This window comes from Echiichthys vipera (genome assembly GCF_963691815.1).
Source record: "Echiichthys vipera genome assembly, chromosome: 5".
Classification (NCBI taxonomy): Eukaryota; Metazoa; Chordata; class Actinopteri; order Perciformes; family Trachinidae; genus Echiichthys; species Echiichthys vipera.
In genome coordinates this window covers 18,287,635-18,309,207 of record NC_139830.1, presented here as the reverse complement: position 1 = coordinate 18,309,207, position 21,573 = coordinate 18,287,635, and the positions used below count along the sequence as shown (strand labels likewise).

The following is a 21,573-nucleotide window of genomic DNA, read 5'->3' as shown; positions in this document are numbered from 1 at the left end:
GCCAGAGACTTTATCAAAACGATCACTGAGAAAGATTCTTTTTAAGTGTTTTTGGTGACTGTAATGGAGTGTGAAGAAAAATCAGTAGCATTTGTTGGCAGAGCACCGCAGTTCGGAATTAATGGGGAGAATATGATGCAACTGAAAGTAAGTCATCTAAACCACTGACATTTTTTACTTGGGAAAAACTGTATCAATGACGTACCTTTTTGATAACATATATGCAGCTAAAAGGGATTAAATGGGAGAATATCTTCCACTTCACTTTTTCTCTTTTAGAAGGAAATGCATATTCATAAATTAGTCTCTCTCACGTAGTATTATGGTTATATCTGCATGGTGGGTGTGGTGTAATGCGGACATGCGGTTGTGTTGTTGAGCTCAGGGACCGAGTGTATTGACTTTTTTCCATTGGTTTAGAGATTTTGGCAGTGCTTCATGCCCTAGTTAAGAAACATTTTCAGCTTTGATACATCCATCACAGCCTTTAACTCCTGCTCACCCTCAACTGAAAAATGCGCTGTCTCTTTAAGCCCTGAGGCTGCATCAGCTGAGTGCTCATCATTTTCTCTTTGACTCCGTGCACGTTTATTTATCCCTTTAATTCAAAAGTAGGAGCACAGCATTTTAAGTTGACAGTACAATTCTCCACCTGCATTTGAAAAACTGAACATCGTGTGGCTTCACATGATAATTTAAAGTGGCCACCGTCATAAGAGTTACCGAGCGATGTAGGAGGAAAGGTTTAAAGTGAAACACTGTTATAGCTGCCTGCACCTTTCTGTTCAATTGACAGAATCAGAGTGACGTGTTCTAGCCTGTCTACGAGTAATTAGTACATAATTCAAGCAGTCAGCATTGTTTTTTTCATGTTCCTTAATTATCTGACAGCAATTTTGAGCTTATTTATTACTGCCACAGGCTTCCTGTTTATCTGAAAATCACATTTCAAAAATGCCTTAGCAATGAGTTTGGCGAGGAAGTAACCCATTAAATCAAAATGAATTACATTTTACCAAAATATAGTGACACCTAAGTATTTTTTTCATCACGATATAGTAATGTGGTGTGTTTTAAATCAGTTACAGTATTTTTCAGACTTTGTAGATGTCTGTTGTAGTAGAGGTTTTATGTATTTTCCATTCCTGCATTCATCTGTGAAAAGAAGTCAATGTCAGGAAAGCAATAAAATGCAATTTGTTGATTAAACTGATAACTATTAGAAAGAGTCCAAGGACTATTAGCTGAGAAGGAATAATTAAGTTGAGAATAGCTCTGCTGAATAAAAAAAAAGGTCCAAATCTTAAAACCCATCATTCAAAGATTATAATCGTAGCAGTTCTGTCTTGGGGCGCAATGACCCCAAAGGTTTAAAATGGCAAAAATAATGCAGAGGTCATTACTTTAAACACTGCTGCAGTACACCCAGCCACACACACACACACACACACACAAAGTTATACCTCTCCTTCTCTGCATAGTCGTTGTGTAGCTGGAGCTGCTTCTCTTGGGCCAGGTTCTCAGCTTGATTCTTCAGAGACTGCTCGTACTCACGGATCTTCTCCTTCAAGGCCTTAATGGTCACCTCTGGAGGGGGGTAAAAGCAGAAAGTCAGGCGTTAAAATGCGCTCCATTTGCTAAATACATAGACAACAGAATATAGCAGCTTCCTAGATGGGATAAATGGCAGTGATGACGATAATCCTTTTGACGTGACGGTTTGACCTTTGCTTAAGGAACTGCGCTTCATATCCCACATTCTTCCTCTGTCAGCAAAGACGAAGGCACTTGGCCCCTATGGCTCCTGCCTAATCTTTACATCCATGTCTGGTATAGAATATTCACCATTCACCAACAGTAGATATGCTGTATTCATTAGGACTGCATTAGTGCTGAAACCCCATAACCTGCTGACGGCTGAGCTGTGTATGGGGGCAGCCTGAAATAAATCTAACACATAACCGGGGTAATAAATAGGCCTCTGTGTGTGTGTGTGTGTGTGTGTGTGTGTGTGTGTGTGTGTGTGTGTGGGTGTGTGTATGCCTGTGTGTGTTTCTCAGAGAAAGATATAAGTGAGTGAGACAATGATAAAGAGCATTGCTGCTTGCTGCCTTTGACTGAGGGCTCTTAGCACTTTGTGTGCGTGTGCGTGTGCGTGTGTGTGTGTGTGTGTGTGTGTGTGTGTGTGTGTGTGTGTGTGTGTGTGTGTGTGTGTGTGTGTGTGTGATTTAAACTCCAGTCTCACTGCTCTGACACATAATCAATAGAGGAGAGTCCCCTCAGAGCCCTCTTACCCCTTAACTGCTTAACTGAACTTTAAACATTTAGGTTGCGGGGATCAATGGCCCCTGCACTCCTTTGTTTTTGTGTGTGTGTGTGTGTGTGTGTGTGTGGGGGGGGGCACGCGCGCAAGTGTGCGGGCAGGTCCGCGTGTGTGTTTAACAGGAGTGGGAGTTCCACGGTGTGTTTTGGGGTTTAAATATCCCCCATCTATTGAGGCGGGAAGGAGGTATAAAGGATGAGGGAACAGGAAAATCAATGGCAGAATGGAACCCTGCCGCTATCGAGCTGTTCCAATTAACTCTCGCTGAGGAAAGGGGGATTCCAAAATATTCCCTGCTTGCTCGCTCACTCCTCCTTTTCGACTGAAATTACACCACTTTTATTGCTGCTTCTCACTCATCTCTCTGCCTCTGTCAGTTTTTCCATCTTTCTTTACCCCGAGGTAGCCTGTCGTTTTTTATTCATGAAACTGTGCCTCATGTTTTTCCCCCTGAAAACCTATTTGAAAATGTAAAACCTTGTACATTTCTTGTGTTTTTGAAACATTTATAAAGGCAGTAAAATATGTTAAAATGTGGCCTCTTCCTTTGAAATTGGCTTCTTTCTTTGACCTTTTATTTGCATTTAATTGTTCATCAACATGCAGTCATAATGGTGAGGTTAACTTCATGCATAAAAAAAAGGATTTTGCACTTCATTTACACATTTTTACCATTCTCTACTTTTACTTTCGACATTTTCTCACACTGGAAACAATAAGAAGGTCTTATTTATTTATATGATACTTTATATGATACTACTATGCAGACTACTATTTCATCTTACTTTATATAATATTTCAAACTAACAGACAGTGATCAACACGACTGTAGATACTAAATAATGCATTTAAATACCAATATGCATAATGCAGGTTTCTCCATCTTAGTTTTGTTTTGGTTACAAGGCTGCACTCCGCACATTCAATGGCTGTAATTGGTCACAGTAGTAAGGCAGATGCAATATACTAGAGAACACAATATTAAAACACTGTCAAAAGTTTTGTATGTGCTCATCTATGATTAATCATGCGCCCTAAATCCATGCCTCTCTCAAAGTCAGAAAATTACTAATTGCGTGGCTCTGCGTGTACTATGTCTCTAACCTTGGTTTTTGACCTCTGCAAACTCTTTGTTGTAGTCCTCCAGTGTCTCTCGAAGTTTGGTGTTCTCTGTCTCAATGTCGTGCATCCTCTGGAGCTTCAGCTGCAGCTGCTGAGCCAGCTCCAACACAGGTACAGGATCTGGCAGAGACAAAACACACCACGTTAACACACCGCAGAGCAGATTATACAAACAAGGGCGGCGAGGTAGTGTAGCGAGCTAGGAATAACTACATTCAAGGCCCTGCGAGAGCAAGTGTTTGCCCTGGTGATGTGTCCTTGAGCAAGGCAATGAATCTCTTCCAGCTCCAGGAGAACTGTTCTGAAGCTGACCCTGAACTTTGAACTCCCTGTGGAGAATTACTGGATACAGAAAGGACTTAAAAATGTGTACAGTTACTGATACATCAGACTTATTATATTATATATTATTATAATATTTTATTTGATACTGGATTAGCACAAATTATATATATATATATATATATATATATACACACATATATACACACACACATATATATGTATATATATATATATATATATGTGTATGTAGAGAGAGAGAGAGAGAGAGAGAGAGAGAGAGAGAGAGAGAGAGAGAGAGAGAGAGAGAGAGAGAGAGAGAGAGAGAGAGAGAGAGAGAGAGAGAGAGAGAGAGAGAGCAAAAATTTTCGTATTTCATGAAATTTATTCTCTGGTATCTCCACAGTATATTTTTTAAAGTTATATATGTGGTATATTTATGTTTTATTAACTTTTTATTCATGGTTGTTATTTGTCAGCTATAAAGTTTATTATTCAACTATAAAATATCTGACCTTGAACGTGTCCGTATCCTGAAAATGTAACAGCTTTATTTGAATATTGGCCAACATATTCTTTATTGGATTCTATTAATTCTCAAATACTGATATCAACCTACAAAATCAAGTATTGGTCCAGCTCTACTGTAAATACTTATGAAACGTTAGTGCACTTCACTGATAAGAAAGAGGACGCACAACAATGAAAGGTCATGGTTATTTAAGCACATTCTGTTTATCCATAAAGGTTATTGAATGATACACTATCAGCCATTGTATCAACACAGAGACTATTGTTGGTGTATGAGATAAACTTTGGTTTTTGTGTGGGAGGGGGGAAAAAAATAATGTGCCAGCTGCTGACACAGCAAGAGAACTGGATAAGTGATACTCGTAGATAGACACAGACAGTACCATGGCTGAGACACATTAACAACAGAGATTACTGGGCCACCATCAGTTAAAGAGTTTAGTATGATGTAGCTTGAAAAAAAAAAAAGAAGAGAAACATGGAAGCAGACAGATGGACAAAGTGGAGCCGTATCATAGTTAATGCCAAAGGTAAATAAGAGATTAAAGAAACAAGAGACATAGGGAAGACAGACAACTTTCTGGAGGCATTTTACCAATATCTCTGTGAACACACAGCAGGGTTAACTGTCAGTGTGATGAAGAGAGCCCTGTCAGTCAGGCCAATCACATCTGATTGGTGCTCATGGGTGGCAGACTGGTGACAGGCAGCCAAGAGACGCAGGCGACGCTCATCAGCATGCCAGCTAAAAGAGCAGTTTGCGTGCGTGTGACTTGTACAGATAAGAGGAACTGACAGCTTACAGCTGGGGGTAAGGGCTGTGTGTGTGTGTGTGTGTGTGTGTGTGTGTGTGTGTGTGTGTGTGTGTGTATGTGTGTATGTGTGTGTGTGTGTGTGTGTGTGTGTGTCTCATGTCTGACGCAGTTAGATATCTTAACTATGCTAATGAGAGATCAGCAGAGAACGATTGGGGAATTTCATGCTGATTTTGTGCTATCAAGGTGACACACCATGCAGGGCTAAGCTCTGACACACACACACAGCCACGCGCGCACACACACACACTTTGTCACAAACACACATGTGCACACTTGCATAGTCTCACACAAATACACACAAGTACAAACAAACACTATGGAGCATAACTGTACGCCCTGAATTTGGACTTGTATCTGCCGCGGCGCCCTTGAAAATCAACTTTCTCTCCCTCTTATCAAACCCTCGTCCTTCACGTAGGCCCCCCCACCGAATCAACTGTACAGCCTGTTAAAAGCAGTTTGACTTGTGGGCCGCTGTTGCTGAGCGTTCTCACCAGACACCTTTAATCTAAAGCAGAGCACACTGGGCTGACTAACCAGGCCTTCAGCTGATAGAAGACAGAACAAAACACACTGTTTCCTCTTTCAAGACTGCTGCATTAGTCAGGCCAGTCTGTGTCTGTGTGCGTGTGTGCATCAGGCATTACATCATTGTCTCACTGCAAGTTAAGAATAGCCCCGTCAGAGCTAGCGCTGACTTATTGGGAGCAGTACAATCCAAAGATATTACTGTAGGTCTATCCATGTGGGAATATGATGACCTCCTTACGCTATAGATGAACTCAACTCCTCTCTCATTCCTACATTCACGGCCCCTTCAGGGCTCCCATACAGCTGAAAATCTCCAACCAGTAGCTCTCTGTGTGTGTGTGTGTGTGTGTGTGTGTGTGTGTGTGTGTGTGTGTGTGTGTGTGTTCTGTGACACTCTGTGCTGTGTGTCCCTCCTCGGCCTCAGTGTGCTGAACGTGACCGCTCATGTGTGCACTTCGCAGCAGCCAATCGCGGGCACACTTGTCATCCATATCAGGACGCGCCTTCTGTTAAGACCCTCTAAAGGCTCCACCAGTGGGATGAGATCTCGCGGGGACATATTAAGGCGTCGCACATGCCTGGATGCACAGTGAAGGAGAACCAGAGGGACGGTGTCATGCTTTTTTTTCTCTGCTCCTGTTGGTGCTGGCTGCACGGATAAGGGGGTCTCCTGATCACCATTTTTTGAACTCGGAATGTGTCTAGACAAAACACAGATGTACACAAGGACACACGCAGCACACGACATGAAACGTAGTCTCACCTGGGACATCGATTATTTTCTTGTACACGTTCAAGAAGGCGGCCTCTGCTTCTTTACTTCTCTTATTCAAGGCATCGATCTGCAAAGAGAGAAAAAAAAGAATGTTTAATTGTTAGTTACACCACCTCACAACACGTCACATCCGTACACTCCAAACGGCAGGTCCATTAATTTCACAGTAAGAGTCGTCTACATATCCGTCTGTCCTCACTATGCGTCAGTATGCTGCATGCGATCGCGGCTGTCTTGACAGTAGCTGCGTTGGTGTTTCCTTCCCGTGAAAGCAATTCAGCTGTGCAGTCGATGACGGATGCGTTTCGTTTTGCCGCGTGCCCGTGCGTGTCCGCGTCTGTCTGTCCTCGAGTGTGTGTGTGCCTATGTCCGTCCATCCGTCTGTGTGTGTGTGCGAATGTGTGTGTTTGTTTCCCCTCCAGCACGCTGACATCATTAAACAGCTGGCTCAGTCTTTCCAGCCACAGCAGGGGCAGATTATTCAGTCAGCTCTTAGCAGCAATACAGTGTGGATCCATTACTGATGCAACCATTAACACAAGAGGGCACGAAATGCATTCCATCACCGGTATTATTGAAATGGACAGCATTATATTGGATCCATAAGAGATTAATCCAAAAAAAATCATACTGGGGGGAACTTTTACACTGTTATTGTCAATGATGAAACGTTAGGCTGTTCACACTTCAATACGAGAAGCAGACAGAGTAGGCGAAACGCATCTGAAATCAGGTCTAAATCAGGGGAAACAGATGCCAAATAAAGACATTCGGAGGGTGCTACTGTACTGGGCAGAGCTACAGCTGACTACTCTGGCTCACGCACTCAGACTAAACAGCCCTGTGTTTCTCCTCCAACTCCTCCAGCACATTCACTGAGAGAAAAGGAATAAAGACAAAGGCCTATATAAGTCCAAATATAAAGTCTTCACATTCCCAGCCAAGCCAGTAGTGTAGTTGATGGGTGGTTTAGGGGTTCTTGCCACTGTAAACAGAGCGGGCTACATGTAATACTGCCTGGGCTCCTATGGGAACCTAATAAATCTCTTCACATGGCTTTGATTCATCTCTAGTTTTTTAGCCGCAAAACATCTGGCCCTGAGTAGGCTGGTGCCAGCACCCTTCCCAGCCCCCACCCCCCTTTATTTCTCTCTCTCAAATTCTCCCTCTTGTCACTTCCATGTTCACTGACTCATTTGTTTTTTCTTTCCCCTCAATCTTTTTCAGTGTCAGTCTTTCTCACATGTTTCTCTGTCACAGATTCGTGTCTATCTGGCATGTACATGGCCACACACACACACACACACACACACACACACACACACACACACACACACACACACACACACACACACACACACACACACACACACACACACACACACACACACACACACACACACACACACACACACACACACACACACACACACACACACACACACACACACACACACACACACACACACACACACACACACACACACACACACACACACACACACACACACACACACACACACACACACACACACACACCATCATCATCATCATCATCATCATCATCATCATCATGTACTTTACCCTCTTCATGTGCTGTGTGACATTGAGCGATCAGGATCCTCAAATGCAAGGCCACTAATGGGAGATTATTGATGCCGAGTACTAATACCTCTCACACACTATAACCGAACCTGTTCATCAGTGTCGAAATGTGTATGTGTGTGTATGTATACAAGTATGTGATCAGTGTATCTCAACACAATCTCACGATAAAGAAGAAACACGCGCTCACGATCCAGCGCAAAAAATTATCCACTAAACGCAGTGAAGGAAGCTGGCTGCGTGACTGTACAATGACTGGGCCAAGGTCAGTGGTACAGCAGCTTTATATAGCCCGACATGGGAGGCAGGAAATAGACATTTAATGTAGGACACACCCTACAGTTAGAGGCAGGTTAACTGCAGGACCAGAGCCATTAGAAGACCACCCAGGATTTGCAAATACAACCCTGCTTCTCCAAACTGCAGCTCTTTCAACCAACCCCAATGACATCTGCTATTACATGCTCCCCTGCCCCCATCCCACACACACACACACACACACACACCAAGTAAAACAAATGAAGTGACACAAATGATACCTCACCAGTATCTGTAGGGTTACCAATGAGAAGTGCTTGCAATTGCAAAAGGTATCCCTGACACATCCCCGCACACAAACACATACGTACATACGTCAGCACCTTGTGCCACCATCACTCAGCACAGCTTCGCTCCCCTATCTAACACATAGTGTGTGAAGGGCATCGGGCTGACCTGCGTGTGTGCGTGCATGTGTGTGTGAATGTGTGTGTGTGTGCGTGTCCCCAGTGGAGTCTGATAAGGGGAGGCTATGGGAAGCAAAGACTGAAGCCTTGGATAATGGAAAAGCTTATCTGATCGATGGACCAACAAGGAACACTGAGCATGCAACATACACACACAAACACACGTACACACACACAAACACACAAACACACACACACACATAACCCGTTTACCAAACTGAGGCCTTGTGGAAACAGTACTGTTATTGGTAATAATTATGACCTGAGGGCATCCACCTTTCAATGACAAAGATTAAACAGAGTACCAAGACCTCCAAGTTCCTGGGAAAAAAACTTTTTATTGTTCCGTCTGGGTTCCACATTCATTTAGTAAAGATTCAAGCTCCGAGGGAAAAAATGCTTAAGGATGAGTAACTGTGGGACTTCAACAGGAAGACCCTCTGCTTTTCTGGTGCTGTCTTGTCCTTGATCAAAGCGCAGAGGGGTAAGCAAACAAAGCCAGGCTAAAATTACACATTCTCAGAGCCACTCGTGTTGTGGCATGCAAGCGCGCAAAATAGTCAACTGATTGATGGGCTGCTCTGAGACTGGCGCGGGTGTACAGTATTATCTCAATAATCATAAGATAATGTCTTTCTCAGTTCCGCGACCACCCACTATGTGCCTCAGCGTGTTTTGGTGTGCGCGCCGTCGAGGTGTGTCAACATGAGGATGGTGGAAACAGCTGACAAAGCCGCAATTATATTGCTGCTGTTTCTATTCTCCAAATAGACTGTGGATGATCAGCAGAACATGGTGGGACCACTATAAATTACAGCATTTTTACATAACCACTGGCTGTGGTTGCTGCTCCAACACAAGAATATGGAAACTAACCCAGTGTTAAACTGTAATATTCTATGGCCAGTAGCAAAGCAGCCCTGTCACTATCTATTGAGATGATTTTGTTTGTATGCATGCGTGTCCGTGTGTGCGTGTCTGTATGTGTCTGTGCGTGTGCGTGTGGCGTGTGCGTGTGTGTGTGTGTGTGTGCTCTGGGGAAGAGATACTGTTGGGCTGAATGTCCACCCACTCCAACCCCAAAGAACGCCCCAGTCTAAACCAGCCGCTTCCACTCCTACCCTCTGACTTTCACATATGGGAGTGAACTGGAAATGCATGGCTGCCAGAAAGGAGGAGTCATGATGGAAATAGGCCAAAATGATGGAGGAGGAGATAGAAGGGAACGGTGGTGGGAGTATGATATAGCACACACAAAAGTCACCTCTCATAGGTCAAGGTGGATAGGAACATAAGGCGCAATATTAAATTGAAAGAAAATAAATGAGCTACAATGAACAAAAATGGCTCATGATTCACCAGATCAACAAATAACCCCACCGAATAATGCAGACAAACAAACAAAGTCTGAGGAAATAGCATTCACTGAGTTGTGACTGGCTAGAGCCGGGGTTTTGTGGTGCCTTTTTTTTTTTTGCAGGATGCAATTTAAACACACCCTCGGGCTACAGGACTTCATGAATAGGACAGAAAATCAAGAGCAGAGCAGAGCAAAGAAAAGAGGGAGAGGAAAGAGGGGAAATGAGATAGTGGCAAGCGAAAGAACAGGAGATGGCGGAGAGAAGAGAGAAGTGAGAGAGAAGAGATGACAATTTAAGAGGAAAGACGAAGGCGGAAAAAAAAATGGAGAGAAGGGCGCTGAGAGAGGGAACAAGACCAGTCAACGTGTGTCAAACGGGCTTTATAAAATGCACTGTTTAAACGCTGTGCTTGACTATGTGTGTCTATCACTGTGTCAATATAAATTTCCAATAACACACTCACCTCTCCTTGGAAGCTCTTGAGCAAAGGGGCAACCTGTTTCCGGAAATCCTAAAAGATAAAGAGAAGAGGAGGTTAGTGAGTCTCCAAAATGAGATAATGGAACGGATCAATTTTAATACTAAAATAACTGCTAATACACAGGAACAATTGGCAGTGAGTTTTATACTAGCAGACCACTTTGTGAACAATTAATAAGGCATTCATTTAAAATCAACTCGCGACCATTCTTGCCACTGCCGATGAATAATGAGTGATGCATAAGCGAGTGATGAACATGAGGGTAGGGAGGAGGCCAGGTTTGTGCCCCGAGGTGCTCTGGCGGACTGCGTGTCCATAAGAACAGGTGCAGCACCACCTGGGCCACCCAGAGGCACCGCTAGTGCGTGTGAGACAGGGAGTGAATGAGTCACAGAGTAGGACTACAGTTAATGCAAATCGTCTCCGCGCAAGTTTTTACTATAAAGCAAATGCTTTTCATCCCGCAAGTCCCATTGCATGACTTTTCAGTACGAGTCAGCGGTTTCAGATTAGATAGCCAGTCGAGTATGTATCAGGGGAACATGCAAATCACCATGCTGTTAGCTGAGCCTACATCCTGACAAACTGAACTGGAGCGTACGGTAAAAAGCATAGCAGAATAGGACATTCTGTACAGGAACATTTGATTTGCACAGTTTGTGGACACACACATACTCACAAAACTTCCTAATGAAGATGTGAAGTAGGGCACCGACAGATGTGTGCTCAGGAGACTCTGCGTCTTTTAGAAACCTCCTCCTAAAAGCCTAACCGATGCTGCAGGGAGTGTGCATCCTAAACTGACCTGGGACCAGTGTTTTGGGGCTGGGTTAATCCCAGGTTGGTCCAGACAGGCTGCTTGTCTGTGGCTGAGGACAGGTCATGACCTCAGTGACCCTGCCCCATTGTTACCCCATCAGGGGTCGTTGTGGCTGTTTGTCTGGGCCAATTCAATATTCCCCTGCTGGGGATAATGACCTCCACCCAACCCCCACCCTTCGCCCTGCTCTGGCTCTCCCCTTCTCACACACACACAACAGACAAGCATGCATACACAAAACAAACCGCCCACACAAAAAACACCAGATTGGTGTCAGTTCTGGAATTTACATTATATTTTGATCATATTTTGTTTTTCTATTTCAGTTTCCTTTCACATCATTTTTAGATTACCTGCACTAGTTCCTGTTTGGATAAATACAAATAGCATTGTTGTTCAGGTTCCATTGTTTTGTCAGAGTGAAGCAAAATGTGTTCAAACATTTGTCTGTATTAGTGTAAATTAGCATATAAGGTCCTTTTTTATTTCACTATTTTACACTTACAGTGTGCCATTATCACTGTGGCTTAAAACTTATGGCAACATTTATGACCAAAAAAAAATAAACCTCTGTATAATGTAAGCAGTCTATTCTCTTAGTCCTGCAATAATTACTACCTTTGTACAAATCATAATGTTGAACTTTTGTTGAGACTGCGTCTGCAACGAGCTGCCTCAACACTATCATAATTGTTTGAAGTTTCTGTATTAATGTCATTTTATGCAGACTTAATTCAATTTCTAATGTTATTTTGATGTTTATCCTCTCATCCTGCATTTCTGTATTCCAAGTTGTGCCTAATCACTGCAGTTTGACAAGCTTGCCTTGCACACACCCGCACCCGCAAACACACTCTCAAAAACACACACGCACACTGAACCCACAAAAGCGAACACATTCAAATAACATGCAGAGGGCCAGGCAACCACTGTTTTAGCTGAACACCAGAGCTCTGAACCCCTTTGGTCCACTCTCTAGTGCTCCGCCCGCCTGCCCCCTCCACTTCTAAAGATTTATGACCATATAACATAACAATGCACACAGACACCACGGTCAATCTGTGTGTATGAGAGAGAGAGAGAGAGAGAGAGAGAGAGAGAGAGAGTTTGTGTGTGTGTGTGTGTGTGTGTGTGTGTGTGTGTGTGTGTGTGTGTGTGTGTGTGTGTGTGTGTGTGTGTGTGTGTGTGTGTGTGTGTGTGTGTGTGTGTGCGTGTGCGTGCGTGTATATGTGTGTGGGGAGTGGAGGGGGCCAGGCAGCAGGAGATGGATGGCTGGTGTGTGAGCTGCCGGCAGACAGCAGACAGGCCAGCCCGAGGAATCCTCCAGGGAGTATGGAACTCCCATTCGCTGTCTGTCTGCCCTGCAGCTAAACACAAACGTGAGTATGTGCATGTGCGCACAGACACACACAAGCACACACACAAGCACACACAAAGTTGTTTTACTACCACTGCCTCTGGCTAGCAATCTTTGGGAAATTTTACAACCATTCCCACCCTTGCCTTTATAACAGTGTGGTAGAGGAGTCTTGACTAACTAAAAGGAAATTAAGAACTGGATGAATAATTCAGGCGACTTAGGAAGCACAGTGAGATGTAGTCTAAAAAAATTTCAACAGTGTGTCAGTCCTAATGAATTATAAAAACTTTGTTTTCACGCTGCATTTCTTTGCACTACTTTCAAAATGCCACAAAAGCCTGTGTGTGTGTGTGTGTGTGTTATTATGCAGACCATGAGTGCAGTTCACGCCGAGTACAGCTCAGCAGACTAGACACAGTCAACGTGGGCCGGTCTCCTGGTTGTTGAATAATGGATCAGAGACGGACTCCCGCTCAGCCTAATGCAGTCTGATCTGATGTGACTGTGATCTCCACTGACTGGTGCGGACCACAGAGAGCTGACAGCCCGCTCTATAGGCCGGTTGCCGGTTGCCCCCCCCACACACACACACACACACACACGCAAGAGACAGAAAACACAGCTCTGCAAACGCGCACAGGACGTTCGGGGCATTTTGAATTGAGCGCGGGCTCGTCACATGTTATGAACCAGCCTGTTTGGTAGGCAGCCTTGATGCTTATACACCTCCAAATGCCAGGAGTTTTAATGCTGATTCCTATTGAGCCTGTTACAGCCCTGTAATGAATCCTGTCGCTCGTCTGGCCTGGCTCAGATTCCTCCTCCACATACCAGGGAGATGCCAGGGGCCACACAGACGCCAGAGGAGCCTTCCTAAATCACAGCCTTGTTACACTGATGAATGTGTGTGTCCTGTTCTGTGATCTAGGCTATCTGCCTCTCTGTGTGTTTGTGTGTGCGCCTCTGCTTCTCTGCATGTTTTCTTTGTTTGACTCTCCACCTCTTTGTGTGTGCGTCTGCCTTGCCTCCTGTGTGTTGCTAGTTATGAGGTTACACTTGAAAATGAGATTAGAGATGAATGCATAGGGTAAAGGGAAATTAGCATCTTCTGTACGCAGGTACGGATTCCTCTGGTGTATATCCCTCTACACTGGGTGGGCTACAAGCTGAAGTCAATAGTCACAATCCTCATCCTGTGGTATCTATAATAGGCCTACTGTCAACACCACCGAGAGTTGACAATTTTCTATCCACAGTCTACTCCATTCATACATAATTCATACTACCATCAATAATTCACCATGGTGACATTACCAATAATAACACAACAATACTTTGTTTTCACTGTGTGGTTTAAAATGCGTTGCCTTGGTAACAGAGATGAAACAAATATTCCCAGGAGGAGTGATGGGAACAAGGAACAGGACAGAATTCCCTCCTGATCCCACTTAGTAGTGTTGTCACACTCTTTCTTTTTCTCCCTCCTGCTCTGCCTCTCTCTCACCCTCTCATTTTTCTCTCTCTCCCATACACATACTCATGGACCACACTTTCTGCACGCATAAAAAACTAGGTCAGATAATATAAACTCCTGAGGGGTTTTCTGTTTTGTCTCTTTAGGATTTCAGGGAAACTAATGGAGAGACTATTTTTGGGAGCCAAGCCCGCATCTCTGCACCGTCTACTCCTCCCCTGCTTTCTCAGTAAATAATCACGGCTACATTTATGAAGAAGAGAAGAGACACAGAGAAACACTGTCAGAAGAATCGGCGGGCTATATATGCTAGGCTGTGTGTCGGTGCGTGTCTGTGAATATCTGATTTTCTCACCTCTGGTGTGTTCTTCTTGAACTCGCGGCTCAGGTCGATTAGTTTCTTCCTGGACTGTTCGCTCTCGTCTTGTCTGTTGGCAAGCTGTGTGGCGGTGGCGTCTAGTTCTTTCTGCAACACAAAATGCACAACTTATTATCGTCTCTGTCATTAAAAAATCAGCATTGTTGTAATTCAGAATAAAAAAAGACAGGAGTTGATTTCTGACAGCGGACTCCTTTGACCTGTCATCACGTGCACACTACCCATAATGCCTCAGCTGAACCACGTTAGTACGTTGCAGCAGAGGCAGAGAGCAGAACCACAACACTGATGTCCCGTCCAAGGAAAACGCATCCACACAGGCAGTTTGATCTGCTACCAGCGCAAGCAGTATCTGGAGCCCTTCAGCCTGTCAGTCAATCAGTTACCACTGTGTCAGGCGTCACAGCTTCTGTAGCAATAGACTCTACTACTGTTGCTCGAGCACAGTTCACAACAATTATTGACTGTCTGCACCAGACGACCCCTCCCCTCCCCACATAACAACAACAGCACAATTATCAACAACAGCAGTGTTGTCAAAAACTAAGGCAGGGCCCGCCTTTATCCACAGCAATTCATTTTGCATTGTTATTAATAGCTATTTATGGGACTTGTTCCAGATGATGGGCCAAGTGCTGACATTAACAAGACGTTCAGGCCTTGTAAAGATTGTATCTCTCTCTGCTGAGTGTGTGAGCGTCGCTGGATTATGTTTCTTTTGGATTCTTGCCTCCTTGTCACGCTCGCTCCGTTCCCCCCGCCACCCTCGTTTTTCCGTATTCTCTCACAGATCATTCACTCACTCATTCAACCAGCACTACCATCTCCTCCGTTTAAATTTCTCTCATCTCCCTTTTACTCCGCCTCCCCCTTTTCTTCAGCCCCCTCCCATCCAACCTCCTGTGAGGCCGCCCACCCCTGAGAGTGATTAAACGCTGCTGAAGGGCCGTTATGCTAACTAACACACTAATCATTTAATACACACATTACCACAGGGGCCCTTGTGGCTCAGTCTGCTGACAAGGTCCCAAAACACACTCACGCACACATGCCCACCTCCCCGCGTCGCCCACACACACCACCACCCCAACACACACAAGGAAATAAAACCCTCCAAAGAAATAGTGTGATCAAGTACTAATTAGGAGATTTTTTCTCCCATCAGCATTAAGTTTAATTCCCTGACCAGCCATGAACTCGTTTTATCCACAAAGCATAAAAATAACAAAACAAATGTTGGTCGACTGTCCTCTGCGATGGATTTTACGCAGTAGCACAGGACGTTTGAAAAAAAAAAAAAGAGAAAAAAAATACACAAAAAACTGCTCACTTGCTTACATGCCATCTTGCTCTCGCTGCCCATGGAGTTGATGTAGCAGCCTGTCTGCCCATGGCCATGGAGCAGCTGCACTATCTGTTAGTGAATTCAGGCGTGCGCCGAAGCTTGTGCAATGCTTGATGAAAGGAAGAGCCTTATAATTTTCAATCACGTTAAATTAATTGTCAAAAACTGAATGCTCCAGTTCATGAATAGAGGTGTAATTATTATATTGGTAAAGATTAGCTACTGGAATAAGAATATAAGGCCCAGTTGGTTTAAGATACTAACATCAAATTTGGCAGATATTAATCACAATTTGATATATTAGGGCCTTAGGGCTAATACATATTAAATAATTTAAATATACTAACTCACTAAAACACTTCAGTTTAAAGCCCAATCAGAATTCAGAAGGCATAACCAGCAACCACGATGATTTTAGGTATATCCCATAAGCGAGGAGATAATGGCGTTTGAACACTAGGAATTCATTTTGAATATACAGAGTACATAATCTGAATCACTACAGAAGTTAAATACCATGGGTGACCGATCAGTAGAGGTTCTCGATTATGGACTGTGTGTTTATGCACCTCAGGGCACAAGTGTATCAACTTGAAGAAAAGTTTGAGAAAGCTCATTAAAACTAAATATATTGAAATTGAGTTTGGATAGCATTACGTTGTCTGCTGCATCATCTAAAAATCACCACTGCCTCTACAACACTGCTTGGCTCCTTGTCTCAACTGGGTTTATAGAACTAAAAAGGCCATAACCTTCATACTACATGTCAACACTATTACATTATACACTATTGCTCATGTGACAGTAGGAAGTGTACAGCTTATGTTGCTGCTTATCTCGTTGAGATAAATAACCTTGCAAACAACACCTTCTTTATTAAACTTGCCAGATTGCTCTTTGATGTGCAAATAAGTCCATAGATCTTCATGTAATTTCTTTTTTTAATAAGTTTTCCAAAAGTCAAAAGAAACTCATAGCAATAATGTATTCATGTAAATTGATTAGTGCACCCTAGTTTCAGAGCAAGGCTGAAATAACCACAATCCTGCACTAGGGGTTCAGCTTTAGGAGGTCATGTGCCAATCCCTGACGCCCTTGATTCTGTCCAATCCCTTTTCAAAACGCTGCACATATCCCAATGTGTTACCAAATCCCCGTTCCAAAAAAAATTCTCACTGCTAAGCTAAATAAACACATCACACATGAAAGAGGATTGATTCAATGCCAAGTGGGCAAGTAATTATGGGCATGGTCTCAGTTGTAAAAAAAAAAATAAAAGACCCCCAGACTCTGTCGGGTTTTGACTATGCAGCAAACTCTCTGCCCACATCAGCAGACTCGGGCAGACTTTACACTCATCTTGCTGATAGAGCGTAACATCCGAAAGTGCACAATCCCTGCTGCCTATCCCTTGTTCACACACATCATATCTTACTGACTATTAGGGGACCAATCCCATTTTAAGCAATACATAAGCACAAAAGGTTGTCATATTTAAGCACCTTATGTGAAATACTGAACAAATATGTTTGGGTATTTGCTCTGCTGAATGCTGTTTTGGCAGAACGAGGGTTCTTAGCTAAATAAAACCAGACTGAACTGTGGTCAGTTTACATGTTACAAAGGCGCAGACTCAAGCAAGAAACACACAGGAGATGGCCGTTTTCTCCTCATACCTTTGTTCTTTGTGACAACCAACTACAAAACAGCACTTCTGTGGTTTCCTTTTGACAGATTTTTTTTTTGGAAAACAAACTTGAACTTGAACTTGAACTAACATACTTTTTAGCCGAAAGTGTACTGATGGTGTCAAACTGACATTATGATTCCTCTAGCTTATCCTCAAGCTTACAATTTATTGGAATACAGTTTTATGATTAAAACTGGTAGATATTTAATCTAACTGTGAAGAATGTCACAGGGATAACCTGTTTGAAATGTTTGCAGTGAGAACTGTCAGTGCCCAATCGGTCCAGCTACCTGATCCTTGCTAGCACCCAAATCTCAGTTGATATTACTGTCGTGACTAAAGATAGCAAATAGCTAGATTAATAGATGGCTAAATAGAAGGATGAAGACCTCACATTTTTGAATGACTTGAAAGGTGGCATCTGTCACTATTCATCTGAAGTCATGACGGTGAACACAAATGTAAATACTGTATTTGTTGCGTAGAGCCTTAGATCTCTGCAGTGCAAACATAGCTAAAAAAAAACTGTCAAACTGTTCCAGAATCAAAGAAAAAAAAGTAAATTAAATCATCTCTAATCAGGTAGACAGAAATGTTCAAGGCGTATTTTTAACCAAATTTCCAACGTGAAGTTAGCCTTGGGTGGTATCTATTTGTTTTCTTATACCTTCTTGACATTTAGCAGGGTATACAGTACATGGCAATATTAACATACACAATAATGATAAACAACATGTAAGAGCTGAGCAAAACTCAAAACTGTGAGAGAGGTGGGCTTTAGCAAAGCATGATTGTATGAGCATGTGCGTGCACACGTGTATGAGCACAAGCATTGGCAGCGGTCCTGATGTCTACGACTCTTGTCCTCAACGGACATTAAAGATGCTGCCAAACGTGGCGCGGTGGTCTGCTGCAGAGGTGGAGTCTTTACTGAAGATTTGGTCTGATGAAAATATTCAAAAACAGTCAGACAAAACTAAATGATGACGTCTATAATCAAGAAGGCATCTAGACTGGGGAAGAGGGTTGGGCGACAATCACGCTAAAGCACGGGGCACGGTACGAATTGACAGTGTGAGTGTGCCCTCGATTAATCAGTATGTAGCTAGAAAGACACAGGAACTTGGCTTGGCTCTTGCGGAGTTGTAGGATTTATTCACCAACAAATAAACTATACACTAGGGCTGAAACAATTAATCGATTAAAAAAAATGTATCGAGGCAAAACCTTGATGATTCGTTTAATTCCTATCTCACGTGTTATGCGGCCTGTTCAGCGCAGGGATCATTGTTCCACACTGACTGATAATAAAGATAACGTTACCTGTCTGATCAGTCTTTATAGTTTTGTTTGAGGAAATGTGTCAGTTGCGTTTTGTACGTTGCTTGTTGTTACGGTAAACAGGAATAGAGCGACTTCCTGATAATATCTATCTCTAAATTATTCTACTGGTCTTTGAAACCTGTTTAAGTAAACACGAAAATCATGTATAATTTTATGCACTACTTTGAATTGCTTAAATAGTAAACTTATTCATGGTAAATTGCGAGTGTATTGCCTACAACACACACACATCTCGTGCACACTCAAACGCAAACAAACATACCCACCCTTGTTAGATTACCACACCAAACAGGCCTACTCCAGACATAATAAAAAAACGAAAATTCTAATACATTTTAAAGCAAAATTATATATATATTTTTTCCGATTACTTGATTAATATCGGTGGAATAATCGGTAGATTACTAGATTACAAAAAGATTCAATAGCTGCAGCCCTGCTATACACACGCTGCACTATGTCGACAGCTATAACGGGTCCCACCGAGTTATTCCTTAAAGGAACACATTTAAACATGTAATGTATCAATGTAACATAACATTAAAAAAAAATCTTAAAAATACATTTTTAACAAAATTCCCTGATGCTTAGACCTGGCCAGTGGGGAATCAACTTGCGCCTTGCAATACACTGGTGGAAACCCTGTCTACAGTATCTCTGTATCAAATTAACAGGAGCGTCTGTACGTGATATATTGCTAAATAACCTGGTATAACGTAATACCTTGATGTCACCCAAGCCTACTAGGTGTCATTTGTTTCAGGATTTATTTTGAATTTATTAAGCAGAATCCACCAGTGAGTAAATTCAGCTATTCTGTTGGTTCATCAAGCTCCAAACTTATGGAGGGAATACAGCAGAGGCTGCTCCACAGGGGCTCTGCCAACTGCCATTCCACTGGGATTTTCTTTGAGTCATGTTTGACATTGTGATTGACATCATGCAAGTTTGACAAACTTTACAAATGAACATGTCTGACAAGGAGCCATGACAAGCACTCTAATTAACAAAATCCAATAACATTCCACAATACTTGACTAATGTAACAAGAAATATAATTAACTGCAGAGACCAAGTGCAAATACCAGCACTCATGTTATGCTTCAATGTAACGCCTGCAGAGCACCAAACAACATGCATGAAAAACTTGTGCACTCGGGTCTTCGGGCTCTCTCTGAGATCAACACTCTATTGCTCTCCTTGGCCTGACTTTGAAATGTTTTACTTTCAGACCCGAAAACTGTTTCAGTCATTGGCAAATTAATTCATTTAACCATTTCACATTAACTCCGGTACTATTTTTAAATCTGGCCATGGCTGGGTAGGATGCACTGTCTAGTTTAGCAGAGGATGGAATATAGTGTGTGCAGGGGAGCATAAGTGGGCTGTAATGTCTGTGTGATTGCTGTAACAGCCCTGCTTGGCTTGGCTGGACTGGCCCACAGCAGCAGTCCCTGTCCTGGTTCATTTGGTCGTCTGGTCAGCTGTAAAGACGATTGGAACAGATTGCCAACACTCCCTAGAGAGACTTCAACACCGACTTGGCCAAGAAGCCTCCCGCACACTGCTCCACACGCGTGTGCTCTCACATGAATGCACAGACAGGCCGCGGCAGTAACTTGGGGAGCCCAGTCTTTCCACATTCTTTTGAACTACGTTTTCAAAAGAGGAAGTCTGCTAACATGTTCGCCCAGTGAAATTTGGCATGGCGAGCTGTGTTCGCAGCGAGGAGGGGAGGTCGGGCCAAACGGAAACAGCAATCTCTCTGTCCTACAACTGTGGTAATAATACTAATCACTGATAACAGTCACGGGTAAACAAATCCTATTACAACTGGCCATCGGACCCAAGGTGTAGGTGTGTGTTCATCTCTCCTAATGAAATTCCTTCCACTCGTCAGCAGGCAGAGAGGGGCCTTCTATCCCACTAATTTGCTCCAATTACTCTAATGAGCCACAGGTGATGATACAGTGAGACTGATTAATTAAATGGGAGGCACCAATCAGGCATGTCTGATTATGCCAATCATATCGACTAGCGGCTAAACGAGATAACAGGAGACAGACGCACTTTAATGGAGGTATCAAAACTTCACGGAATTCCTTATGCCCTCACGCTCCGACGATGCCGAGACAGATAGGCTTGTGGAATGACAACAAAGTTATTGTTATGTACACAGTACGAAGTCAATCTGCAGCTGCCGTCTGTACCGCCACGGTGACCAGGAGTGCACGCAAGAGCTGAGAGAACACCACACAAGGATTTGCTTCACATCTCATTCTCTGCGGAATAATTGGGACTGTAACTGCTCGAAACACTTTATTTACACCTTGTCTGCGGTCACACATGCCAAGTAGTCTGCCACCACGCCTCTGGTCCAAACACAATGTAGTTTAACTGCTCCAAATTCGGTGCATGTTTTACACATTAATTTAATGGAGTACCACTCTTGAATTCCAGCCAGGCGTAGAAAGATAGACAAATCTATTCACTTCTTCTTGCTAACACTAACACCATATTAGTCAGAGTACAGAAGAAGCTAATTTTAAAGTAGTTTTAAAATAAAACTTTTACATGTGCATTTAAAAAGTGAGAAGCCTTTTTAGA

At 43.1% G+C, this 21,573-nt stretch overlaps 1 protein-coding gene across 3 annotated transcripts in view; it reads right to left on the bottom strand.

The window, feature by feature from the left end:
* Positions 1 to 21,573, bottom strand: part of cux1b (cut-like homeobox 1b) — a 63,061-nt gene that overhangs the window by 28,425 nt on the left and 13,063 nt on the right. For all 3 annotated transcript variants that reach the window (XM_083913916.1, XM_083913917.1, XM_083913915.1), the window contains exons 2-6: positions 14,564 to 14,674; positions 10,537 to 10,584; positions 6,371 to 6,449; positions 3,428 to 3,565; positions 1,464 to 1,587 (exon numbers count right to left, since the gene is read on the bottom strand). In XM_083913916.1, coding sequence (XP_083770042.1) covers positions 1,464 to 1,587; positions 3,428 to 3,565; positions 6,371 to 6,449; positions 10,537 to 10,584; positions 14,564 to 14,674 — 500 coding nt within the window. The remainder of the gene's footprint in view (positions 1 to 1,463; positions 1,588 to 3,427; positions 3,566 to 6,370; positions 6,450 to 10,536; positions 10,585 to 14,563; positions 14,675 to 21,573) is intronic.